Source organism: Periplaneta americana, chromosome 10 (genome assembly GCF_040183065.1).
Source record: "Periplaneta americana isolate PAMFEO1 chromosome 10, P.americana_PAMFEO1_priV1, whole genome shotgun sequence".
NCBI lineage: Eukaryota > Metazoa > Arthropoda > Insecta > Blattodea > Blattidae > Periplaneta > Periplaneta americana.
The window spans coordinates 183,382,243-183,407,892 of NC_091126.1; the positions used below are offsets into that span (position 1 = coordinate 183,382,243).

At 36.5% G+C, this 25,650-nt stretch overlaps 1 protein-coding gene across 4 annotated transcripts in view; it reads right to left on the minus strand.

Annotated features, from left to right (window-relative positions):
- The window catches only part of LOC138708244 (U1 small nuclear ribonucleoprotein A-like), a 66,663-nt gene that overhangs the window by 34,969 nt on the left and 6,044 nt on the right, over positions 1–25,650 (minus strand). For 2 of the 4 annotated variants that reach the window (XM_069838594.1, XM_069838595.1), the window contains exons 2-4: positions 22,522–22,610; positions 19,169–19,246; positions 95–267 (exon numbers count right to left, since the gene is read on the minus strand). In XM_069838594.1, the coding sequence (XP_069694695.1) occupies positions 95–267; positions 19,169–19,235 (240 nt within the window). In that variant the 5' untranslated portion in view covers positions 19,236–19,246; positions 22,522–22,610. The remainder of the gene's footprint in view (positions 1–94; positions 268–19,168; positions 19,247–22,521; positions 22,611–25,650) is intronic. The other 2 variants (XM_069838593.1, XM_069838596.1) reach the window with 1 other exon arrangement.

A 25,650-nucleotide genomic window follows, 5' to 3' on the forward strand; every position in this document is an offset into this window, starting at 1 on the left:
GAAATGAACACTGTTTCAAATAATCCTAGTTTAATTTCTATGTCAGGCTATGAACTTTTCAAAAGACCCTCATAGAGTCGATTTGTGTACTTACCATTGGTTTATCATAAAAGGGAAATCCTTGCATGGACCGTAAAGCATTAGTAGCATTGCTAATTTCTTTGAAGATGACAAATGCTTGTCCTCTCATTTTTAGAGTTTTCAATGCCACTATATCCAAAATTTCACCAAACTGTGAAAATATTGCATAGAGGGATTTCTTCAGTTCTGAAACAGTAAATATAAAAACATGTACAAGATTTAAGTAATATAACTATGCCGATTTTTTATTCCTTGGATAGAATACAAAGAAAAATTCTAATACCAAATTTATCCCAAATAAATACTTTTCTCAGAAAAAAATAATAATTCTTTCCTAAATGTTAACACCGTTTTACTTGAAAAGTACTATCTGCATGATTCTGAATTTTACTCTTATCATTACAGAAATTGATGAGAAATTATTTATTCCTCCGCAGTTTTTAAGCAAAATGGACAGTTTCCTTGCAAATTAAATAAAAAACTAACACATATTGTTATTTCCTGCAATTAGTAAGTCTAAAAATATTAATGCAGTGATTAAGAAAATGAACCAAGACTGTCAATGTATAGCTTAAGACATATAGAATGCACATAGAGAGTTATATGGCATTAACACTGATAATCATTGTCCAGTAATGATCGGAAAATCACAGTTAAGCTTTGAGCGCTAAGCATTTCAAACTTTCAATTGCTTCTCCTGAAAAATGTATTCCAAATGACATTCATCATTCTTGCAGTAGACTCTTCAAATATAAATGACACTCACGAGGAAATTAAATGCAGAATAAATGTGGAAAATGCCTGTTATTATTTGAATGAAAAGGTTTTGTCATCTAGTTTGGTCTCAAAAAATCTGAAAGTTAGAATTTATAAAAGAGTAATATTACCAGTTGTTCTGTATGGTTGTGAAACTTGGACTCTCACTTTGAGAGAGGAACAGAGATTAAGGATGTTTGAGAATAAGGTGCTTAGGAAAATAGTTGGGGCTAAGCGGGATGAAGTTACAGGAGAATAGAGAAAGTTACATAACACATAACTGCACACATTGTATTCTTCACCTGACATAATTAGGAACATTAAATCCTGGCGTTTGAGATGGGCAGGGCATGTAGCACGTATGAGCAAATCCAAAAATGCATACAGAATGTTAGTTGGGAGACCGAAGGCAAAAGACCTTTGGAGAGGCTGAGACGTAGATGGGAGGGTAGTATTAAAATGGACTTGAGGGAGGTGGGATATGATAATAGAGACTGGATTAATCTTGCAAAGAATATGGACTGATGGCAGGCTTATGTGAGGGCGGTAATGAACCTCCAGATTTCTTAAAAGCAATAAGTAAGTAAATCTTCCATGAAGCTCATTTTTAAGTTCACAGAAAATTTTCTTAAAAGAGAGAGAGAGAGAGAGAGAGAGAGAGAGTAGAAGTGTTCAATTTGGCAGAATCCAAGAGAGAGAAGATATATTTCACATTCTTTTGGGATCATGGGATTGAAATTTGAGGTTGATTTGTAATATGACAAGATGCCCATAATTTCAAAATAAATTAATTTGTAACTGCTTTTATTATTCTTTGTTAGTGTTATTATTTCTTATTCCTCTTCATTTTCTTCTTTCATCCACATTTCCTCAAATTCTTCATTCCTTATTTTATGTAGCATGTCACAAAATGCAAATTTAGAAAAATGAATAAAACCAGAAGCAACATTAACGCCTATAGAAGTCCAATTCTCTGGGTCATTTCCAGTAGAAGGAACAAAATGACATTGTTCCTGTACCATTTTATAGTTTTTAATAATCTTGATGAAAATTTCCATCTGCAATTCCAGAAGTTTTTTCTCCACGAAGTTTTAAGGGCATTTGTGCGCAGAGTATTGTGACAGAAGGAACTAGGTATACCAAAAAGTGATGTAAAAATTGTTTATATCTTTTAATACTGATTGCTGAATGAGATAAAAAAAAATAATTTAATTTATGACAGCAAAAATGACTGAAGATAGCATCTGGAAATTTATTTCATACGAGTTTCTGAAGGCCTGCAACATTTCCAGCCATAACAGCTGCTCCATCAAAACCATGGGCTACTAGCTTTTTAAAAAAAGTAAGTCTTCAGTAACTGTTTCACTTGTGCAGTAGGAACTTGAGACAAATCACGCTAATGCAAAAATCTCTCTTCACAGTTTCCCTCATCTACTTACTTGTTGGCCTCGTAGCTAGTTGGCCTCGTAGCTGGCTTTCTATGCTCGAGGTTGCGGGTTCAATCCCGGCCTAGGTCGATGGCATTTAAATGTGTTTAAATGCGACAGGCTCATGTCAGTAGATTTACTGGCATGCAAAAGAACTCCTGCAGGACAAACTTCCGCCACAATGGCGATGCTGATATAACCTCTGTAGTTGCGAGCGTCGTTAAATAAACCACAATTTAATTTTTTTCCACTTAACTACTGTTGATAACTGACTTTCATTTGATATATCAACTGTCTCACCCTGTATTGTTCCTACAAGAGGAGCTGTGCTTATTTATATATCAGTGACCACAACAGCTACTGCTCCAATTAAATCACTTTGAATGAGATGTACCTTTGAAAACTGTACTTGTTTTTAAATCATTAGCAATATTTGGTCATAAATGGATTTCACATACATGTCTTTATAATTAGAATTAGGTACATTCTTGTTTACCCAGAAATTATACATTACATGCGTCAAAATTAGTTTCTTCGACTTAATCATTAAATGATTGTAATGGAAGCTGCTTCTTGTTTTTTTTTTTTTTTCATGCATTATCTATTCTTTGTGTTCTAAAATTTGGCACTGCTGCATAGCCTTTCAGTTGACTAACAGATTTCTGGTGTTTATCAGAAGCAAGTTAAATTCTATTACAGCATTGACATCTGTAGAGGATAAAAGATGCTCCTGCTTGTCAAGTGTATCTTTCATAAATGTTGTGTTATCTTTATGATGGCGCTTTTGTCCATTTCAAGGAGATTATGGTCTTCCATTCTTAATTTCTCTTCAAATGTAAGTCTTTAAAATTGTTCTTTCTCTAATAAAATCTTTATAATGTATGACTGGTTGATTCGGTTACAGTATATCATGCTTAGTGTTCCATCAAAATAAAAATAACTTATAACTGACAGTAAATGAAATAAGTGAATAACTGCAAGGCAAAGACGTATTACGGCGAATGCCAGTAGGGAAAGTTATCCCCACCCGCGCCTCTCGGCACCTCGCTCGCATGCTCTCTCTCTCTCTCTCTACTATATGTCCCGCTTCGATGGATCACTGCCTACCACATTGTAATACGCATTAGACAACTGTCCACAACCACAATGCAATACGCATTAGACAACTGTCCACAATCACAATGCAATACGCATTAGACAATACACATTAGACAACTGTCCACAACATGTACTGACACAACACAACACAATGTAATGTGGTTTTCATTAAACAACACTCACCTGTTAACTTTGCACGTCCTCAAAGTAACACAATAGTCTTTTTTTCCCACAGGTTGGACACTCATAATGAGTACACGTCTTCGGTACGGATCATCACTACACGTGGTTACGTCTGTACACGAAGTTGGACACGGACACAATGAAGCGTTAACACTTATGCCACCCCCGTAGTCAACCCCTACCAAGCGACATTCACAAGCCCACCAGTTTCTACCCACGCTATTCGGTCATTGTCCCCTTCTACAATACGTTATGGCAGTTACCTTAAACTTAAATAGATTCATTTTCCCTTCTACCGCCAACTCGCCTCGGTAGCCGAGAGGTCTAAAGCATGAACAAAAAGCGTGCGTTTAGGTTTAGTTACGAACTTTCTCAGATCGAATCTCCCCTCCTGCGAAGTCGTAAGAAAAAGAAAAAGAGAGAGACATGAAGCTAGGAACAGAGAAGGAGAGAGAGAGAGAGAGAGAGAGAGAGAGAGAGAGAGTGGGAGAGGGACTGACAGGACGAAATTCCTCTTTTGCTTAGTAGATGTCGTTACTCTTTTTGTTCCACTTTCCTACACTAGATGTCACCCCACTCTAAACCCCTATTTCCACTCTTTCCCGCTAGGATGTGTGGTGAGCTTGTAGGGGAAAAATGGAAAGGGGACGTGGGCGGAGCTTTGCGTTCGCCGTATTACGTTTTTCCCAACTGCACTTTAAGCACTCACACAAATACACTGACTGACACTTAATTTTTTAAGAATTATAATAATTTATTTTATAGCCTATGCTTTATTTTTTCTACATTCTGACAATGACATACTGTAAAATGAAGTCAACATGTACAGTATCTGTGCACTACAGTCCATTCAAAACTAGAAATTTATTGACAGTTCAGCAGCTTCAAAATGTCACCATGGCAACTGCCCAAACTAGCCAATCAGAGTCCATGGTAACAGGCTGACATTGCCAACTGTTTTGCAACGAGCACGTGTTAACCAGTTGTTTTCTTTGTAAGTGTTGAATCTTCGTTACTGTGTTACAGCAATTATTTGTGTTCTGTCATGGCTATTGTTGTCATAGATATTTTCTTGTAGATGAAGGTAGAATATGTTTTAAACTTAATTTAGTTGTGAGTGTATTTATAAAGCGATTTATAGTGTCTGAGTGTTTAATTTATACAATGCCACAAGGCATCACTCCTGCAGTTAGTGGCACAAAATGAACCATGGACTCAGAGGGAGAAAGGAGAGCTAGAAGGGACAGCAAGAGGTGCTTCTCTTACAAGTCAGGCAGGAAAAATGGTTTGTAATTTGCGAGACTATTTCGAGAAAGAAAGAAAGAGACAATGGCGGGTCTCTCATTCCTGTACAACAGGTGGTAAATAGTACTGCAGAGGCTCTCAAAATAGGAACATAGTGTGCAAGCAATATATTGTTGCTGCGCCTCCAAAAGTCGCTATGTGTTAAAATAGGAAAAGAGAAATTTAAGTCGAATGACTTGAAACTCGGGGAAAGAAAAGGAAAGTGGAAAACTGTGACAATTTTGGATGCTTTCCAGGAGAATCCAATCCGGTGGCATGTACATTTATATTACCAACGAAAGGAGCATCCTACATTAAAAAAGTTGCAATCTTCGCTTCGAGATGCAGATCTTTACCATGGCTGTGTTTCTTTTCTGCACACTGTCTTAAAGAATGTAGGTTTCGAGTATAAAAAATCAGTAGTTGTAAGGTGCTAATAGAGAGAACTGACATTGTTGCCTGGTGATGTAGGTTTTTTAGAGAAGATCACTTTTTTCTAATACTGTATTGTATTGTAATATACTGATTTTTGTAATATTGTATGGCAGGGTGAAACATGAGTGAATGGAAGGTACAATATCATTACCTACTGGAAAGTGGGGAAGAATTATTGTACTGCATGCAAGAACATCAGAAGGGTTAATTGAAATTTGCCTTCTTGCTTTTAGATCGAAAAAAAAAAAAAACTGGCGACTCTCACATAGAGATGAACAATATAAAATTCGAAGAATGGTTCGAAAATTGCTTGCTGAAGAACTTAAAAAGACTGTCCCCAATAGTAATGGTCAATGCTCCATATCATTCCAGGACTGTTGATAAGGATCTGACAATGGCCAGTAGAAAAGACATCACCCATTGGCTGATCTCACACAAAATACCTGTGCAGAACTTCTGCATTTACTGAACACAAGCCACAGTACCCAAAATATGTAGTGGACGAAATGGAGAAGAATCGCGGTCATGAGATTATCCAGCTGCCACCATACCATTGCCACTTCAATTGTATTGAGACTATACAGGCCTAAATTAAAAGTCATGTTGCTACAAACAACGTTCGTTATACAGTGGAAACTATTACCAGATGATGTGCATAATGTCAGTTCAGAGAACTAGAATAAAGTAGTGAACCATATCAAACAAGTCATAAAAGAGGCATGGGAAATGGAGGGACTAATTGAAAACTGTGTGGAAGAGATGATCATTTCTCTTAGTGACAGTGATGTTCTGTAGACAGCAGCAGTGCATCAGGCATCATGTAAGCTGGTCCACGAAACTAAACACTGTGAGTATCTTTCCTTCATAAAACTATAAATTTATTAGGATGAAATCTTTATTATGGTTTGTACTATATCGTGTTGGAACTAAGGACAAAGAATAAAGCATTGCCACTTCTAATTTCCTTGATTTTCAAAGGTACTTTCAGTATAATTTCAATCATTACAAGTAAAATGACATGTACAGTATGTGGAATCCATTTATGACCAAATATTGCTAATGATTTAAAAACAAGTACAGTTTTCAAAGGTACATCTCATCCAAAGCAATTTAATTGGAGCTGTAGCTGTTTTGGTCACTGATATATAAATAAGTACAACTCCTCTTGTAGGAACAATACAGGGTGAGACAGCTGATATATCAAATGAAAGTCAGTTACCAACAGTACTGAAGTAAGTAGATGAGGGAAACTGTGAAGAGAGATTTTGCATTTCTGTGATTTGTCTCAAGTTCGAACTGCACAAGTGAAAAAGTTACTGAAGACTTATTTTTTTTTAAATACTAGTAGCCCATGCTTTTGATGGAGCAGCTGTTATGGCTGGAAATGTTACAGGCCTTCAAAAACTCGTATGAAATAAATTTCCAGATGCTGTGTTCAGTCATTTTTGCTGTCATAAATTAAATTTATATATATATATATATATATATATATATATATATATATATATATATATTTTAAGAGAATCCTCAAAATTTAAATCCGAATATGTCTACCCAGTAATGGAGGACATAATGAGAGTGTCATTGATTCAAATTTTGGAGGTAGTTGTACCAGTTAATACTATAAGAGGAGATATATTTTTCCTATGGTTTTGGAATAACATTGTGCATAATTGAATTGAATAAGATTATTTATCATGTAATATAATTTTGATACACTATAATGCAAGATAATTACATTTTGACTTTTTCAAAACTTGAATTAGTGTTCCATGTTACCCTATATCTTTCAAACTTGAAGAAATGAATTGGAATTAGCCACTGTTCCAAGTTACCCCATATCATTGGGCAACTTGGAACAACCATTCAAAAAATAAAAATATGTATTAATGAGCAAATAAAAATGGTCTGAATGTTGTTACATATTGTACACAACGTGATTAAAACAGCCATAATCTATGACTTGAAAAAAAGTCATATTCAATCAATTACATGTATCTGAATTGAAAAAGTGTTCCAAGTTTGCCCATTTGACGGGCATTGTTACCATTAAAACCAGAAAAGCGCCAAAACCAGTTTCAACTAGTAAAAACTAGTTTAAGCAAATGTAGGTAGATAGAAAGCGAGTTTTCGTAAGATCTATCTAGAATCAATGACAGGTTAGGTTTGGTAAGTTTAGATTTTTGTTTGATGAACACCTAAACAAACCAAATGTAACCTATCATTCATTGTAGATATTATGAAGACTCGCTTTCTATGTATATACATTTTTAAAACTAGTTGAAACTGGTTTTAACTGATTTCGGGTTTTAAGACAGTAATGAGCATTTGTATCGGTAAATTACGTAGACATCCGCTTCAGTAGTAGTGCTGACTAAACCTAACGTGGACGTGTTTGTGAAGGTAGTGCAGTGCAAAGTTACGATGGTCAGATGCACCAATCGCGAACAGGCTAACATAGTATTTACATACGGACAACCACATGGCAATGGGCTGGTGGCTGCACGGCTGTACCGGGAAAAGTGCCTCCATCGACAGCACCCGCAACATACGTTTGCAAGAATTTTTCGTCATTTGGGTGAGACAGGCTCGTTTACGGGACTGGATCACCATGAAGGGTGGGTGCGCCAGATACGTACCCCAGATGTGATAAACGTTATGGAAGAAGATCGCCATATAAGCACCAGGCAGGTGGCTCGCCAATGTGGGGTAAGCCAGACGACCATGTGGAACATTCTCCATGAGAACTGTTACTACCCTTACCACGTGCAACGTGTGCAGGACTTGTTACCGAGGGACTTTCCTCTGCGGGAATGTTTTGTCGCTGGTTCCTTGGACAGGTGACCCATAATCGGAACTTCCTGTCATCCATCCTATTCACAGTGAGGCCACATTTATGAGGGGCGGTATCATCAATCTCCACAACAATCATATATGGGATATGCAGAATCCCTGTGCTATGATGGAAGTGAACCATCAGCACAGTTTCAGCCTCAATGTGTAGGTGGGGATTATTGGCGACCGTCTCGTTGGACCAATCGTCCTTCCAGGATGCCTCACAGGCGAGGCATATCTCAACTTCTTGTGGGTGACCCACCCTCCCTCCCCTGCTGGAAGATGTTCCTTGTGCAATACAAATGGTTATGTTGCTGTTACATGATGGTGCTCCAGCCCATTTCTGTATTACCATTTGGAGGCATCTCAACATCTTCCCCGGTCTATGGATCGGATGAGGAGGGCCAGTTCCATGGCCTCCTCGGTCACCTGACCTCAACCCGTTAGATTTCTATCTGTGAGGGCATCTCAAAGTAGTCATGTACGCTGAACCCTTCCCGGACGTGCAGACACTGGAACAACACATTCGCGCCTGCCTGCGACGCCATCCGGATGCAGCCTGGAATATTTGTGTGCGACAGTCTCTGCTACAGCGCGTACACGCATGCTTTGACGCCCGTGGGAGTCACTTCGAACACCTCCTTTAACTGTGGCCTCATGACACTGCGTCATACATTGCATTGTAGTATTGTTGAAGGAATGAATAAATAAATGCTTATAGCACAGAACCTATGCATTTCCGGACGTATGTTCATTATACATTTTTGTTCCTTATCTTTTCAGGAATAATCTCCTGCAGTTTGTACACTTTGAACGAAATCACCCTGTATGTATATATATATATATATATATATATATATATATATATATATATATATATATATATATATATATATTCTAACAAAAATAATAGTTACTACAAATGACATTAATGAAAATGAGAAACAAGCTTTTACAGAAACAAAAGTGTTAATTAAACTAACTGATATTAAATCTATAATAGGGAGTCCAGGGTCCATCATCGAAAGTTACCCAGCATATGCTTTTAATGGGTTAGGTAATTTGTCCCAACCAGGATTTCAACTCAGGCCTGCTCATTTCACAGTCAGACATGCTAACTATTACTCCACATCAGTAGACCATATTACACTATCATTCTTTTATAATAAATGAATCATGATAGTGTGTAGCCTATGCATAAACAGTTTCAGGTTTTAACACTTTCGAAATCATTCTTGTCAATTCTTTCCTGTTCATTATAAAGGCTACTAGGCTCCCTTTCTTTTATCTTGTTCCTGCATTTTGGAAGGGGCTGCCAGTGATTGATGTAAAGACATCTCCTTCATATCTGCCATCGTGGGTTCGCCTTTCTTTTCCCTGGCCTGATTAATTGGAAATTAAATTCATTTCCTTCAGGATTTTTAAAGAAACTGTAGTCTAAATTAGTGGACAGTATAAGGATGATCAGCCTTGCCCCTTCTATTCCGACACATAATCAGCAGGTGAATATAATGCAGGAGTGGAGTGCACTGAATGCACTTCCATTTTATGTCCCTTCTCGAGCATTATCAATTGCTCAATTTCAGTGTTAGGAATTTTCGAATAATAATCAGCCAGACCACTTATTTTGATATGCACATTCATCACAACCAAAGCAATCTTCGTGTGTTTTTTATTTAATTTTATAAAAATCAACAATAGAAGATGTGAATTCATTTGCTGTAACTTTACCTTCACTTTCATGCCTCATGTACAAGTGAACATATTTGTTATTTGTGACATATACAGAGAGGAAGTGAAATAACCCTGCAGATTTTCAGAGTGAATAGCTCATATTATATGTAACAAAAAAGTCTAATACCATATTAATAGAAAGTCCATAGTTTTCTCGGAAAAGAATGTTATTTCCCAAATGCTTAACAGCCTCTTATTCAGTAACTACTGCAAGTAGGAACGTGATTTTTGTTCATAACAATAGAAAATCTAATAAAGAATCATTTATCCCTCTGGCTTATTTCAATAGCAAGGAAGGTTTTCATATAAATTTAATTTAAGAACCACTAATTTCAAGCCACTGAATGATGCAACCACATTGCAACATTGTAGTCAGAGAGGGAGGTTCACATAGCAAGACAGAGACCTGAGTTTGAAGAAAGATGACTGTGTTAGCAGCAATGTTGCCAGACTGCTGAAATTTTCAAATCAAGTTTCTAATTAACTGTGCATTTAATCACAAAACTTGAAATCTCCATATTACAATAACCAATATAATGATAATCCTCTCAATAACGATGGAATATTTAAGTCCCAGCATTAATCCCATTAATGTAATGAAAAATATCCCTCCAGTTAATGATATGATATAATACTTCAAGTTTACAGAACATTTCAGATGGGGAATGAAGACACTACCGTGTCCTTCAGTAAATGCTACCCTCACACCCCTGCTAAATCTTTGTGAAGTTGACCTTGTTCACCCAGCAATAAACTGAGTTTGGCTATTGTATACTCTATGCAGGGTTGGTTTATTACTTGTGAAAGTGGTGTGAACTGCTGTTCCACATTTTTCTATCTATTCAAAAGTTTTAATGTACAGTGTTGACCGTGTTAAATGAAATCACTGTCATTTCTTACTCTCAGCCTGTGCTCTACATTAAAGATCTTTCATCATCCACCTGTCAAAGTGTAGGCTTATCATTCCACTTGCTTCAAATTAGCCTCCAACAGAAACTCAATGTAATTCGCGATATTGACAATGGCATGAAGCAAATGGAGGTGGCGAAAAAAGACGGATATTTGCAGTTGATTGTGCCCACTTTTCTGAAGAAATGGAAAGATATAGAGCAGGGATGTCAATCAGAGCGTATATGCGCTACGAGAACGCTTGCACCACTGGAGCACGCAGAACGCGCCAACTATGAATACGTGCTTCAGTGAAGGTTGTACAATGTATAGTTGGCATTAATCATGCACCCAGCGAAGAGATCGTGCAACAAGTTCCAGGTCGAATGGGCACTGGAGTTCCTATGCGAGGAACAGGAAGGAGATATACAGTGCTTAATATGTGGTAAACGTACGATTAGCAAAGAAAGCAGCATAGTGACATTATTGAACATACTATGAACAAATATAGAGAGATATCGAGGGGGAAGTACGATTAAAATTATTAGATACATTACAGAATACCGTAAGTACAAATATGTAGATTATTTATGCATTAATTAATTTATTATTTCTTTATTGAGGGTCCTTACAGGGAGTTATCCCCAATTACAAGGACACCAAAAGAAAAAATATGAAGAACAAATTAAAAACAAAAGATACATAAATTATTATTATTATTATTATTATTATTATTATTGGGTTATTTTACGACGCTTTATCAACATCTAGGTTATTTAGCGTCTGAATGAAATGAAGGTGATAATGCCGGTGAAATGAGTCCGGGGTCCAGCACCGAAAGTTACCCAGCATTTGCTCGTATTGGGTTGAGGGAAAACCCCGGAAAAAACCTCAACCAAGTAACTTGCCATGTGTGCTGTAAATACAAAGTTTACAAAAGTCACAATGCAACTTCTTTCACTGTCAACATATTCAATAACTGAGTGAAACAACTGATACAGACAAATATTGCACTATATTGGAAGATCTTAGAATGGGCTTCGACAGACGACATCAGGACTTGGAAATAATTGAACCTAAACTAGAACTTTTCTATAGACCTCTTGCTGCAAACATAGAACCTGTACTGCAAGAATTGCAGCTAGAAATAATTGCTATTGGGAACACAACGTTATTAAAACATGCATATAATGATCAGGACCTCCTTACCTTTTACAAATGTTTGAACCCTGAACTGTATCCTATGGTCCGTAAATTTGCAGCTCAAATTATGACAATTTTCGGTAGCACATATGAAGGGTCCAGGGGAAGAACCTGCTAAGTCACATTTTACTGTTTTTACAGGAGAGCAAGTTTAATGTTTCAAGGTCCATTACATTCTATTGTATCTGAGTTATCATTCTTCAAATATATCTGGCTTAATCAAGTTTTTACTCTGTACAATTAAACCACTGAAATCTCTACTGCCTGAGGTATTTCATGGCATCCAAAACAAAAAATTGATAATTTTGGACTTGACAGGTTTTCCCCCTGGACCCTTCATATGTATGTGAACAATTTTTTTTCATTGATGAAGCTAACAAAGCCAAGACTAAGGGTCAAATTATCTGATAACAGTATGTGTACTACCCTTCGACTGGCTACTTCAAATAACATAGTACCAAACATTACAAGGCTGGTATCGAACAGAAACCGTAGGAACGATTCTGGTGAAACTTCATCTTGAAACGCTAATTTTCCCTATTTTTGCCATTACAGAAGATACAATAGTAATTCTAATAACCAAGAATACTCAGAAATCATTCTATCTGTTATGTTATTTTTAAGTTACTAAAGCAATATTAGGCTATAATAGGCTATAAAACTAATCTCGGCTGATTATTGCAAAGCATATATAAATTATTGAGCTATCAGATAATTGCATTTAATAATAATGTATAAACAAATGTTTAACGAATTATTACATCTGGACACCAGATCATTTTCACTTTGTCCGCCCCTGTGTTTACAGAATTTCACCCCAGCACGTAAGCATGCGAAGGAATCGAACGTCGTTCATGCGCTCTTTCTTTGACATCGCTGATATAGAGGAAAAACTAAATTTAAATTCAGTTGATCCATCAAGAAAGCAATTAAAAAGTGCTGATTTGGCAACATTTACGTGGTTTCAAGAAAAAAGAGCCTAAACATTCCAATAAATGTGTCACTAATTTGCAATCAGGCAAAGAAGTTTGCCAGTATGTGTGGAATATGAGATTTCAAAGCTAGCAATGGATGGTTAGTACACTTCAGGGATCACCACTTCAAATTAGTTCATGGAGAAGGGAAATCTGCACAAGTAAATGATGAAATTTTTGGAGGGTAAATGAAAAGAAAACGATAATAGAAAATTACGCAACAAATGACATTGATAACGTCAATGAGACTGCCATGTTTTATCAGCTACTGTCGGACAAAATCTTGTCACTGACAGGAGAGAAATGCAGCAGTGGCAAGAAATCCAAAAACTTGTGACTGTCCTGTTCTGCACATATCTAGCAAGAACAGACAAGCTCCAGATGTTTTAAGAACAGTAAAAGCTTACCAGTTGACTACACCGCAAATAAGGCATGGATGATTGGAACCATTTTCTCTGTATGACTTTTGAAACTCGACAATGACATGAACAGGAATAACAGGAAAATTGCTCTCCTAGTGGATAAATGTGCAGTGCACAAACAACTGCCACTTTTGAAAAATGTGGAAATATTCTTTTCTCCTTCGAACTGCACTTCCATCCTGCAGCCATTCAACATGGGCATAATAAAATGCCTGAAAGGATATCACAGGACTAGTCTAGAGGAGAGAATAATCGACAACCTGGAGAGGAAGCTGATAAATTTTCACTCACAAACACGAGATGATCACTCTTATTTGGTGTGTGAAATCAGAAGCCATACAGAACTGTTGGAAGAAAGCAGGATTTGCACCTGAAAAGTATGTCACTGATTCCAACAACTCCGAAGGTGAGACGGACATTGCAACTCTGTCAACTGCTCTCTCTACCTATGCTGAACGACTTGGTAAAGATGTGCCACTAGCTGAGAAATATCTTTCAGTTGATGATAAGGTTGTGGTTTTTCCCCAATTGATAGAGGAAAATATACTGGATGAAATTCAGTCTAATAAGATTGATGAAGAAGAGAACCAGGGTGAGGAGGAAGAAGAAGAGCAGCAATCCATCATCTGTCATTGCCTCATGTGAAGCACTCCAGAATTTCCTTGCAACTGTACCATCAGTTCCAGAAGAACATGTAGTGACCCTCGATGCTATAAGACCCTTATGTGTTTCTCTAACATACGAAAACAAGTAAAATAACTATTTCTGATTTCTTCAAAAAGTGCTAAGTGTATTGTGTTTGTGAAGGAAATTCTAGATTACTATGATTGTTTTGTAATGCAAATAATATTGGACATAAAACAACGGGATCTTCATTAACAGGTAGACCTAATATTAGTCTCATTAAAATACTACATCAAGGGAAAAATCAAGAGATTTTTTAAATGTACAGTAGTTATCTGAGCATAGGCTAAAAGTTGTTAGAAGTCTTGATACTACACTGTAATTTGAATAACATGTACGGTACTATTAATTTAAGGTTGTATGCCTACATATTTTACATTTTTTTTTATAAATCAATCATCATGATTGATTAAACATATCAGTACATGAACAATTGCTACATTTCAATTATAGGAGTGATTAAGAACAAAACTTCTGAAAAAGTAATAAACCCTAAATATAACAATACACTTCTTGCAACATTTTTTCCTTGGTTCAACTGATATTTTTTAGTAGTTTATTTTACGACACTTTATCAACATCTTAGGTTATTTACCATTTGAATGAGATGAAGGTGATAATGCTAATGAAATGAGTCCAGGGTCCAACACCAAAAGTTACTCAGCATTTGCTCATATTGGATTGAGGGAAAACCCCCGAAAAAAACCTCAACCAGGTAACTTGCCCCAACCGGGAATCAAACCATTACTCCACAGGTGTGGAAACTGATATCGTTATATAGAGATTTCACTGTATAGGTTTTGTATTAATTTAAGTGTACCTTATTGTCCCTTTGAATCTGCAGGATTATTTCACTTTCAACCTGTATAGTGAAGTTGTGAAGCTGCAGTTTTTGACTATATTACTACTTCGACACTAATAATTTGAGACAAGTCAGAACATTCTCTATGTCCATAATAATTACTACAAGAATACACTCAGAAGCTGATACTCTGGCATTTTGATTAGTAGCTCTTGCTTCTTCCTTTTTACTTACATGCAATCTATAATCAATCTTACCTTCCAGACACACAGTAGTTGCATTGATCTTTTTTTTGGCTGAAAGATATTTTCTCAAGTTCCAACATCTATGTGAACTTCTTTCTACAGTCTCCTTACACCATTCTTGATATAGCCTATTTGATGCATATGGGACATAGATAAAAAAAATACATAGGTTGGATAAAAAGTTACGGCAACACTGCTGTCACGTGACAATGGTGTGTTCGAGAGCTGCTAGGCGTGTGGACATGAACAAGGACTGTCAGATGAGTTAGTGCAGTCAGCGGCGACAGTACTATGTCAATCTACTGCAGTGTGTAGAACGTTGACTTTCATAGGGATAGTGCAAGCACCCTAAGACCACGTTTACAAAACTAGAGCAACGTTTCTGTATCAAAATTGAAGTGGCACAAGGTCGTAGTGCACAAGAATGTTTTCAGGGACTGCATGAAGCATGTTCCGATGCATCGTTGCCATATCGCACAGTGGCACGCTGGGTTAAAGCGTTCCGGGAAGGCAGGGATACTGTTCAGGACAACCTCCATACAGGACGACCCCGAGTGGAGGACAACACAGTTCAACTCCTTGCTTCCCTGTTGGATACTGATCGCTGATGGACTGTGCGTGAGTTAGCAGCGGAAGTCGGAGTATGTCACAAAACTGTGCTCCACATTCTGGGTTACCGCAAAATTACAGGGCATTGGATACTCCATGAAATTTCCGAGGTTTAACAATGGCACCGTTATGCAGTCACACAGGCCTTGTTGGACCGGTACCGAAGGAAAGATGACAACTTTCTTGGACGAAACGTCGCTATGGACGAAACCTGGGCTCGCTCATACGAACCAACCAAACTTGAAACGTCAATCAAATGAATGGAAGCATCCAGGTTCTTCTCGTCCGAAGAAAGTGCGCCCTACACAAAGTGCTGTGAAGGTGATGTTCATTGTGGCGCATGACATTGACGGGGTAATACTGCACCACGCTGTACCTCCAAGGCAGATGGTAAAAGTGGACTGCTACTGCAGGTTCCTGCAGCACCACCTTCGTCCAGCCCTCAGGAGAAAATGACGACACTTGGTGGTACAGAATCCCATCATTCTTCATGATAATGCAAGGAGTCACACCACTGCTGCTGTCAAGGACCTCTTGTGCTGCTGACAATGGGACATTCTGGAACATCCACCGTTCTCACCCGATATGAGTCAATGCGATTACAATCTTTTCACCAAAGTGAAATAACCATTGCGAGGGACCTGGTACAATACCGGAGACGAACTTATCCATGCTATAGGGCGGTCAATACGGAACATCAACAAAGATGGATGCGCTGATGGTGTACGACACCTTCCAAACATTTGGTAAAAGGTAATAAATAAGGGGGGCGACTATATAGAAGGTACGTAAATTTTGTACCCCTGTGAATAAAGCCATGTCAGAATTATCGAACTGTTGCCATTACTTTTTATCCAGCCCTAGTATTTTCTACATAAATGTGAGAAGTGGAAGATCTACAATAGTGACTCAGTACTTTTGGAATTAAATGAAGCCATTTCAGAAAGCTGATTTAATTTCTTTCGGACATTTTGAGGTTTTCATTGTCAAATCAATTCTTTGTTCCCCCCCCCCCCAAGACACACATAAATCTGTTTTTTCGTCTTTATCTATTTCATCTGATGCAGCAATGTCATTTTGTTTTCATTGTGTAACTTTTACTATGAGGTGAAAGAATCTTTTGTTATAGACAAGACAGAAGAAAATAAATCACGACAAATCCGAACTTTAATTCCCTCTGAATTGCGTAAGTAATAACAATAAATCACAAGTAAAATACAACACCGCTCTCCAATGAACTGATTAGTAAATGAGTAAAAATGATACTGCTGATACACACAGTGCCAAGACCAACTATGTGCATTATACAATATGATATATGATATATAATTCTCTCAACACATTCGGTCCTGCTGGCCCTTCACATTTCTGTATTTGGGCTAGCAGTCCCTTACTTACACTATTTTACAGCTTACAACACAGACATATCATGACTTTAATACCTGTTCTTAGTTATGTCTTTCATGTCCCTCACTTTCACTTATTCCTCCTCCTAATTTATCACCCTAATTATCTTCCTTCACTTTTTTATTTTCAGCTACACTTAATAACTATTCATACCAATTTTCAAATTTAACTTCACTCCCACCTTTCTCATAACTAATTAATTTTTCTCAAATTAATAGGTATCTATAAGTTGACTACTAACATAAAATAGTAGTCTTGATTATTCAATGAGGATGGCGAGACATATATGAATATATGTGTATATCAATGTTAACAGTATTCAATAAAACTGATGTTAAATATGGTCATTAATCATTTAAATATGCGCTTCTGCATATATAACTTATATATCTAAAATGCAGATAGTAGGCCATTGACGATACAATAAGGAGAGTTCAGCCACCACCGTGGAATGTGTCCCGGCATAGCTCAGTTGGAAAGAGCGCTCATAGCGCAGAGCTGAGAGGTCCCAGGTTCGATTCCCAGTGCCAGAACGAATTTTTCTCAAATTAATAGGTATAACTAATTCTTTCATGTAAAAAACATAAATACATTTAAACTTGCTTAATATAGAAGACCTAACTCTTGTTAACTACTTCTGGAAAAACATAACCTACAATTAAATTTCACTGTCTAAACATTGCTAACACATAACATTATTGCTTGTACCCTAGAACATTAGTTTCACTTTATTTATAACTTGGTCTTAGAATTCACTGCTTAAACAAAACAATTCCATCACCTTGAAAAAGTGCATCAGTTCGGTTTTATTTTTCCATTATATAACTAACTCTGCTATTATTTCATCCCACTGATACACCATTTCCTCAGATTATAAACTGTATTTGCTTCCCTACTGCCCCCTCATTTCGCACTATTAACTTTATTTACATTCTCTATACTTCCCCTTCTACTCCCAGCACTTATTTCACTTCATTTCCCCCCCCCCCTCTCTTCTTTCGTTGATTCAACATTCTTCTCTCCTCACTTCTGCCTTCCAATGCCAAGGCCTCCACCTCTATTATCATTTACATCGTGTACACATAGTGAATTAAGAGAAAATGTTTTTTCTAAGCACATAGCAGATTTAGAATTTTTAGGTGCCCAGTGGTTATACATATAGCACGTTTTGGGAACTAATCTGTAATTACTATCCAAATCATCAGAAACCTAAAAATCAAAATTTTTTGCACACTGCAGATTTTGGAGGTGCAACGATGATATATTCTTTATGTCCTGAGATTCACTTAAGTTACAGCCATACACACTGCAGAATGACCTTTTTACCTTATCTAAAACACTCACAAAAGCTGCGGCCTAAATAAATAATTGAAAGATATATAATTGTAATCTTAAGACAAAAAATGACCTGCTGCCATATATTAAGTTCCATTTGGAAGACTTCAGTTGATTCCGTGACAGCTTGGAATTACATGTGAATGAATTCTTGTGCATGACTCGACTATGATTTTTCTTTGTTTTGTTGTTTTCTCTGTCTGTTTATAGATCAAATGTTATAACTTATAACTAATCTATAACAAAAATATATTCAATGGATAAATTAGATGCAAAATAAACATCCTGTCCCTAGTCACGTGAACAACACGCTGCCCAAAGCGAAATAGACAAATTCACACTACAGGGGTAATTTTTTGTGTCTAAAATTGTACTCTGCATGTAGAAACTGCAGGAAATGCATGGCTAACCACATATCAGCAGGCTATGATCCAATGACGTCATTTTCCTCTTATCACAGTAAACAGAGCCACATTCGCAGACAGAAAATATACCAATCTGCACTATTCAACATCTAGAAATCTAAATTATTATACGAGAAACATGAGTTCAGTGTTTCGCTCTTTTAATAAAAGTTTCACTGATGACCACTCTTTTGAACAAGAGAAAGTTCAGAAGTAGAATTTTCGTTATTCCACATCATCCTGGAATATTCGAAATTCTTCTTCTGAATACATTCACCACAAAAGATTAAAAACTCTTATCAAGGAAATGTTAAAACAAATTTCATTATAAATTTCAGTCTAATATGTGTGTTATTTCTTACCTTCTTTTTTTATCTTTTCATTTAGATTATTTACATAAATTGTGTGGTTGGGTCTTATGTCCATCATACTTCAGTCCCCTGAAAAACAAACACATTTCAATAACAAGATAGTACAAATTTAATACAAAATGGTATATGAAGTTCTCAATTCGTATGTTTTCCTGAAACACGTTATTACAATTCATAAATAGGTCCACTCCTACACAAAATGTACATTAGAAGGCCTTAAGGCCTCAGCTCTGCCAGATAAAATAAAATAAAATGAATTATTATTATTATTATTATTATTATTATTATTATTAGGTGCACATTTTGTCTCTGTTACAGCAACAATTTCCTTTTACAATTTCAAAACAAGCGCTTTCCTCTCCCACATTTAATGTAATATAATGTAATTACACCAACTAAACTCAAAGGCCTTTTTATTTTCTTAATTACTCAAAATCACATCATGGACTTGAATTCACTGTAACTTCTCTGCCTTTACATCACAAGGAAATATTTGACCACTGATTTTTTTCAGTAACAATTACGTATTGCAAGTGATGAGTTAAAACTCCAAAATAACAATATCAACTTTTACTAGAATTATATTAGATGCAATTTTATCCTTTGAAAAGGTGGAAAAATTAAAACATCTTGGAGCAACAGTAACAAATACAAATGACATTCGGGACAAAATTAAAAGCAGAATAAATGTGGGAAATGCCTGTTATTATTCGGTTGAGAAGCTTTTGTCATCCAGTCTGCTCTCAAAACATCTGAAAGTTAGAATTTACAAAACAGTTACATTACCGGTTGTTCTGTATGGTTATGAAACTTGGACCCTCATTTTGAGAGAGAAATAGAGGTTAAGGATATTCCGGAATAAGGTGCTTAGAAAAATATTTGGGGCTAAGAGGGATGAAGTTACAGGAGAATGGAGAAAGTTACATAACGTAGACCTGCTTGCATTGTATTCTTCACCTGAATAATTAGGAATATTAAATTCAGATGAATAAGATGAAGAGCATGGTCATAGGAAGAAAAATATAGAAGATAAACTTGCGATTCTAAATGAGGCAGTAGAGCAAGTGGACAGCTTCAAATACTTGGAGTGTACTGTAAGCAGTAATATGAGCTGCTGCCATTAAGTCAAAAGGAGGATAGCAATAGCCAAGGAAGCTTTTAATACAAAAAGGAGCATTTTCTGCTGACCTCTGGAAAAAAAACTAAGGAAGAGACTAGTGAAGTGCTTCGCATGGAGTGTGGCATTGTATGGGACAGAAACATGGACATTACGACAAAGTGAAGAGAAGCGAATAGAAGCATTTGAAATGTGGATATGGAGAATAATGGAATGTGTGAAGTGGACAGACAGAATAAGAAATGGAGCTGTGTTGAAAAGAGTGGGTGAAGAAAGAATGATACTGAAACTGATCAGGAAGAGGTAAAGGAATTAGCTGGGTCATTGGCTGAGAAGAAACTGCCTACTGAAGGATGCACTGGAAGGCATGGTGAACAGGAAAAGAGTTCGGGGTAGAAGAAGATATCAGATCATATACGACATTAAGATAAATGGATCGTATGAGGAAACAAAGAGGAAGGCAGAAAACAGGAATGATTGGAGAATGCTGGATTTGCAGTGAACGACTTGCCCTTTGGCAGAACACTAAATGAATGAATGAATGAATGAATGAATGAATGAAATCCAGATGTTTGAGATGGGCAAGGCATGTAGCATGTATGGGCGAATCCAGAAATGCATATAGAGTATTAGTTGGGATGCCGGAGGGAAAAAGACCTTTGGAGAGACTAAGACGTAGATGGAAGGATAATATATAAATGGATTTGAGGGAGGTGGGATATAATGGTAGACACTGGATTAATCTTGCCCAGGATAGAGACCGATGGAGAGCTTATGTGAGGACGGCAAGGAACCTCCGGGTTCCTTAAAAGCCATTTGTATTGTGCGTTTATTAGACTCAATTAATTATTAAAGTTGTATACAGACGCAGCTATGCAACAAAGGACTGGACAGCTATGAAAATTTTTAAATTCGGATCAATGATTTTAAATACCTACTGTGCTATTTTCTGATGATCAAACCACCCTCTAAGATTCTGAAGTCAATTGACAAAGTGTTGCATTTCAATGACATAAAATGACTAAAAACTAAAATTTAACATAATATGGAATAAATCCAAAGTGGTAGCTTTAAGAAGAAAATGTAAAAAGAAATGAAAAGAAAGAAAGTCATTAAATGATAAAATAATCGAATATGTGCACACCTTTAATTACACAGGATGTCAAATATCGTACAAATATGCCAAAGCTCTAAAACAGAAATGCTATTCAAAGTTTCAACATACACTAGGATGTGGAACAATTAAAAAAAATTAAACCAGGAAAGATATCACATTGAAATTTTATAAAGTACTGGGAGTGCACGTTCTTGAAAGTGAAAAATGGGCCTTCAGTAGAACAGCAAAAGAGAAAAGAGTTGCCAGAAATGCGCTTTTAACACGTTTATCAAACTATACCTTGAGAGACATGTCCGAATACAATAATATATATGTAAAGAATTACAAATTTTCAATTTAGAACAAAAAACGACCGTGACTATAAATTGAATCCAACCAGACCAACAAAAATAATGTTAAAATAAAAAGGATATGGACGTCGAAATGTAGGACGTCCAAGAACTAGATGGGACAATGGCATCTGAGAATAAATAGGCTATTAAAACCCATCTGAGATTAGAGGAAGAAAGTTATTGGAGATGTGAATGTGAGATTGTAAGAGTTTGGAGAAAAAATATGGCACAGTGTTGTGGCGAAAATAGAGCAAATATCGTTTAATTTCTGTTGGTTGCTGGATTAGCCATAAATATGTAAACCAAACGAGCAGACAGCAGTGTCTATGGAGAGGATAGAATGACTTAGATCAGTGGTGGCCAACTCAGCTGCTCTTACGAAGCGGTGTGTGCACAACCACGAGCAAGCCATTGCAGAAATCCCAACGATATTGGAGGGATAGAAGGAGACTCTTGTCATGCGATAACCAAATGCCCATTTGAAGGAGTGTATAAGTGTTTCCTCTCTGGTGCGACCACTTTTTATCACTTTACAAAAATAAATGCAACAGTGAACTGTGTACAAAAAAAAGTCTATTGTGCAAGCACAGTAGTTTGTAATAATAATAATAATAATAATAATAATAATAATAATAATAATAATAATAATAACATAGCAATTATTAGCAATATTATAGATTTATAGTGCACACAGTGCCAAGCAGACTGCAGAAATGGGAGTACAACATTTGAGAGTCTGGATTGTCATTCAATTGATTTTGATCCATTTTCAACTCACGTTAAAAGCCTTATATTTGCAGTAGCTTTCATGCACCACACAATTAGTCCAAAGAATGAAGTGAATAAATGTAACCTCTATGAAGATTGCTGTAACAGATTGAGCATTGTAAAAATGTAATTGTTTATACTGCCACCAACAGGAATAAATTCCACTTACAGTTGTCACAATTCTTGCCAAATTGTGCTATATAATACAAAATAAATATTACACAAACTCAATAAACTTACATAATTTCGAGGGAAAAATTGTTTCGGGGCCGGGCATTGAACCCGGGATCTTTGGTTAAACGTAAATGTTGGTTGCTTGACGGTTATCAGCCCACTTTGCGGTCTGTGGATATAGAGGGAAAAATTGGATCGGTGTCTGGTACAGTTCCCGGGTAGCTCAGTTGGTAGAGCATTCGTACATTTAACCAAAGGTCCCGGGTTCGATGCCGTGCCCTGGAACAATTTTTCTCTCGAAATTATTCAAATCAACTTTACAGGGAGTTATACCTGAAAGTTTGATTTGCATAATACACGTCACTGTACGTTACAGAAAACCACAATTTAAGTCACACAGAGTTAGTGTGCACTCAATGTTGGTTGGTTGCTTGATGGTTGTCAGCCCACTTTGAGGTCTGTGGATATAGAGGGAAAAATTGGATCGGTGTCTGGTAGAGTTTCCGGGTAACTCAGTTGGTAGAGCGTTGGTATGTTTAACCAAAGGTCCCAGCTTTGATGCCCGACACCGGAACAATTTTTCCCTCAAAATTATTCAAATCAATTTTACAGGGAGTTATACCTGAAAGCTTGATTTGCTCAATAAACTTAACATAAGGGAAGATATGAGGCCTACATAAAATTATAAATTGTAATAAAAAATTTAATCAAATGGCATGTACAAGAATTCGTAAAGCAATTTTGTATAGACTACGTTGTAATGTTGAGTCAAAATCCAGGTTATTTTTAAGAGATAGAGAATTAAACATGTTGCACATTTGAATTAAAGGTGAGCATTTTAATACACAGTAGGTACTGTTGATTTAATAAATGGGAATATATTTTTAAAATTTGTTTCACTGCATTAAAATTAACAGATGTAATAATTTATTGCTTACAATTACACTATTAATAATTTTATATAAGAATAAGCGTTAAGTCAAGCATATGTCTAGAACAAGGATCTCTCGAGCAGTCTTGAATTACAGACAAGCAGGAGAAAGATCATAAGAGACACCCCAATGTAAAGAACTTCAAAATATCCAACCAAGCCCTCCCCATACAACAAAGTATAAAAATTTTGGCGATTACCATGGAATCTAACCTCAACATGAATAAACATTCTCTATCATTAACCTCAAACTTCAGCAGAGGGTGAAATTATTCAAATGCATTGCGCATAAGAAATGAGGGTGTCATCCGGAACAATTGCAATGCCTATATAACAATATATTCCACAGTGTAACAGAGTACACATTACCAATAAACAAACAAATCACAAATAGGATGGAGACCTTACATTATTAAGTGGCAAAGAAAATAATTGGTGTGAGTGGAAAACCAAACAAAAAACATACACTTCAAGAAATAGCATACGTCCCGCTTTATATCCGACAACAAATTATAGCACATAAATTTCTAAATTCTATTTTAAACAATTGTTCGGCACCATTATACAATAAAATGAAACGATTGATGACTCTGCACACTCACAACTCTCACAATATCAACCTGAATCTTCCTACAGTGTATCACCTCTTTCAAGAATATACCCAAAGACCCTCATCCAAATATTTCCGAGATACCCTATATATATTGTGTCCCTTTCAAAATATTAACAGCCCCAATTCAGCATGACGTAGTGTCCTTCCAGAATGGAGAGGTTCAGTCACCACAGCTATTTCAAGAATGGATTGTCAATGACAAGCAAGAGAATCCGAATGTAGTTATATTCACTGGTGGTTCAAAAACAAAAACAGGCGTTGAAGTTGCATGGCTCAATTGGACTGATAACACACATTCCAAATTCAAACTTCCCCCCACCAGTTCTATTTATACAGCCGAACTCACAGCCATCCGTCAAGCTCTTATTCCATTAATAAACAATAAAAATAATCACATAGTAATGCCTCGGATTCTAAATGTGTACTAAGCAGAATTACCAATAGTGATATGCAAACAAAACAAACATGGCTAGAAATTAACATCAAGCAAACCATATTTAAAGTGAATCAAGGGAACTCGCTCAAATTAATCTGGATACCGGGACATGCCAGAATACAGGGAAATGAGATGGTGGATGGCCTTGCAAAGGACGCAATAAACATGTCGAATAACAACATATTAAACACCACCTTACAGGATCTTACACAGAACAAAATCCGACAAACTCTGGTACACCATAATATACAAAGTCGCCCATGGTATTGTGATTATAAAGGACACTACCCCCTCATCACCTTTATCAGTGCAATAAAACTAAGATGTAGCAATACCCCTTACTATTTACACAAGATTGGTCTTTCAAATTCGCCTTGGTGTACATGTCAACAAGAACAAGGAGGCATTAATCATATATTCTTTCAGTGTGGACGATTTAAACAAGCCATCGATAAATTAACAATACAACTTGGAAAGATTTTAGGATATGGTCCATGGAATCTATCAGGAATGCTATTTGAACGTGAGGAAACAATAGGAAGACTATTATATCAAAACATGAAAACATGTAAAATGAAAATTTAACCACACATTGCAGTATTGATGGCATAACCATTCATTACAATAACTGAATAAACGTCAAGAACAAAGGATGCCAAAATCTTCTAACAACGAGGATATGACGTCCAAAAAGAAGACGAAGAAGAAATATTTGTCGGATATTGAGCAGAGTTGATATCCAGATCATCGTGAACGCTTACATTGTTTTTTCATGGAAGTGACAGATATGTATCCACGTCGTCATTAACGTGGACTTCTCCAGACAGAATGACACATAACCAGATAGATCACATCTTGATAGATAAACGAAGGCACACTAGTATAGCAGACATTCGTACTTTCTGGGGGGCAGACTGTAATTCTGACCATTATTTGCTAATTGGAGAATTAAGAGAAAGACTATCAGTAGCCAAGCGAGTAGAGC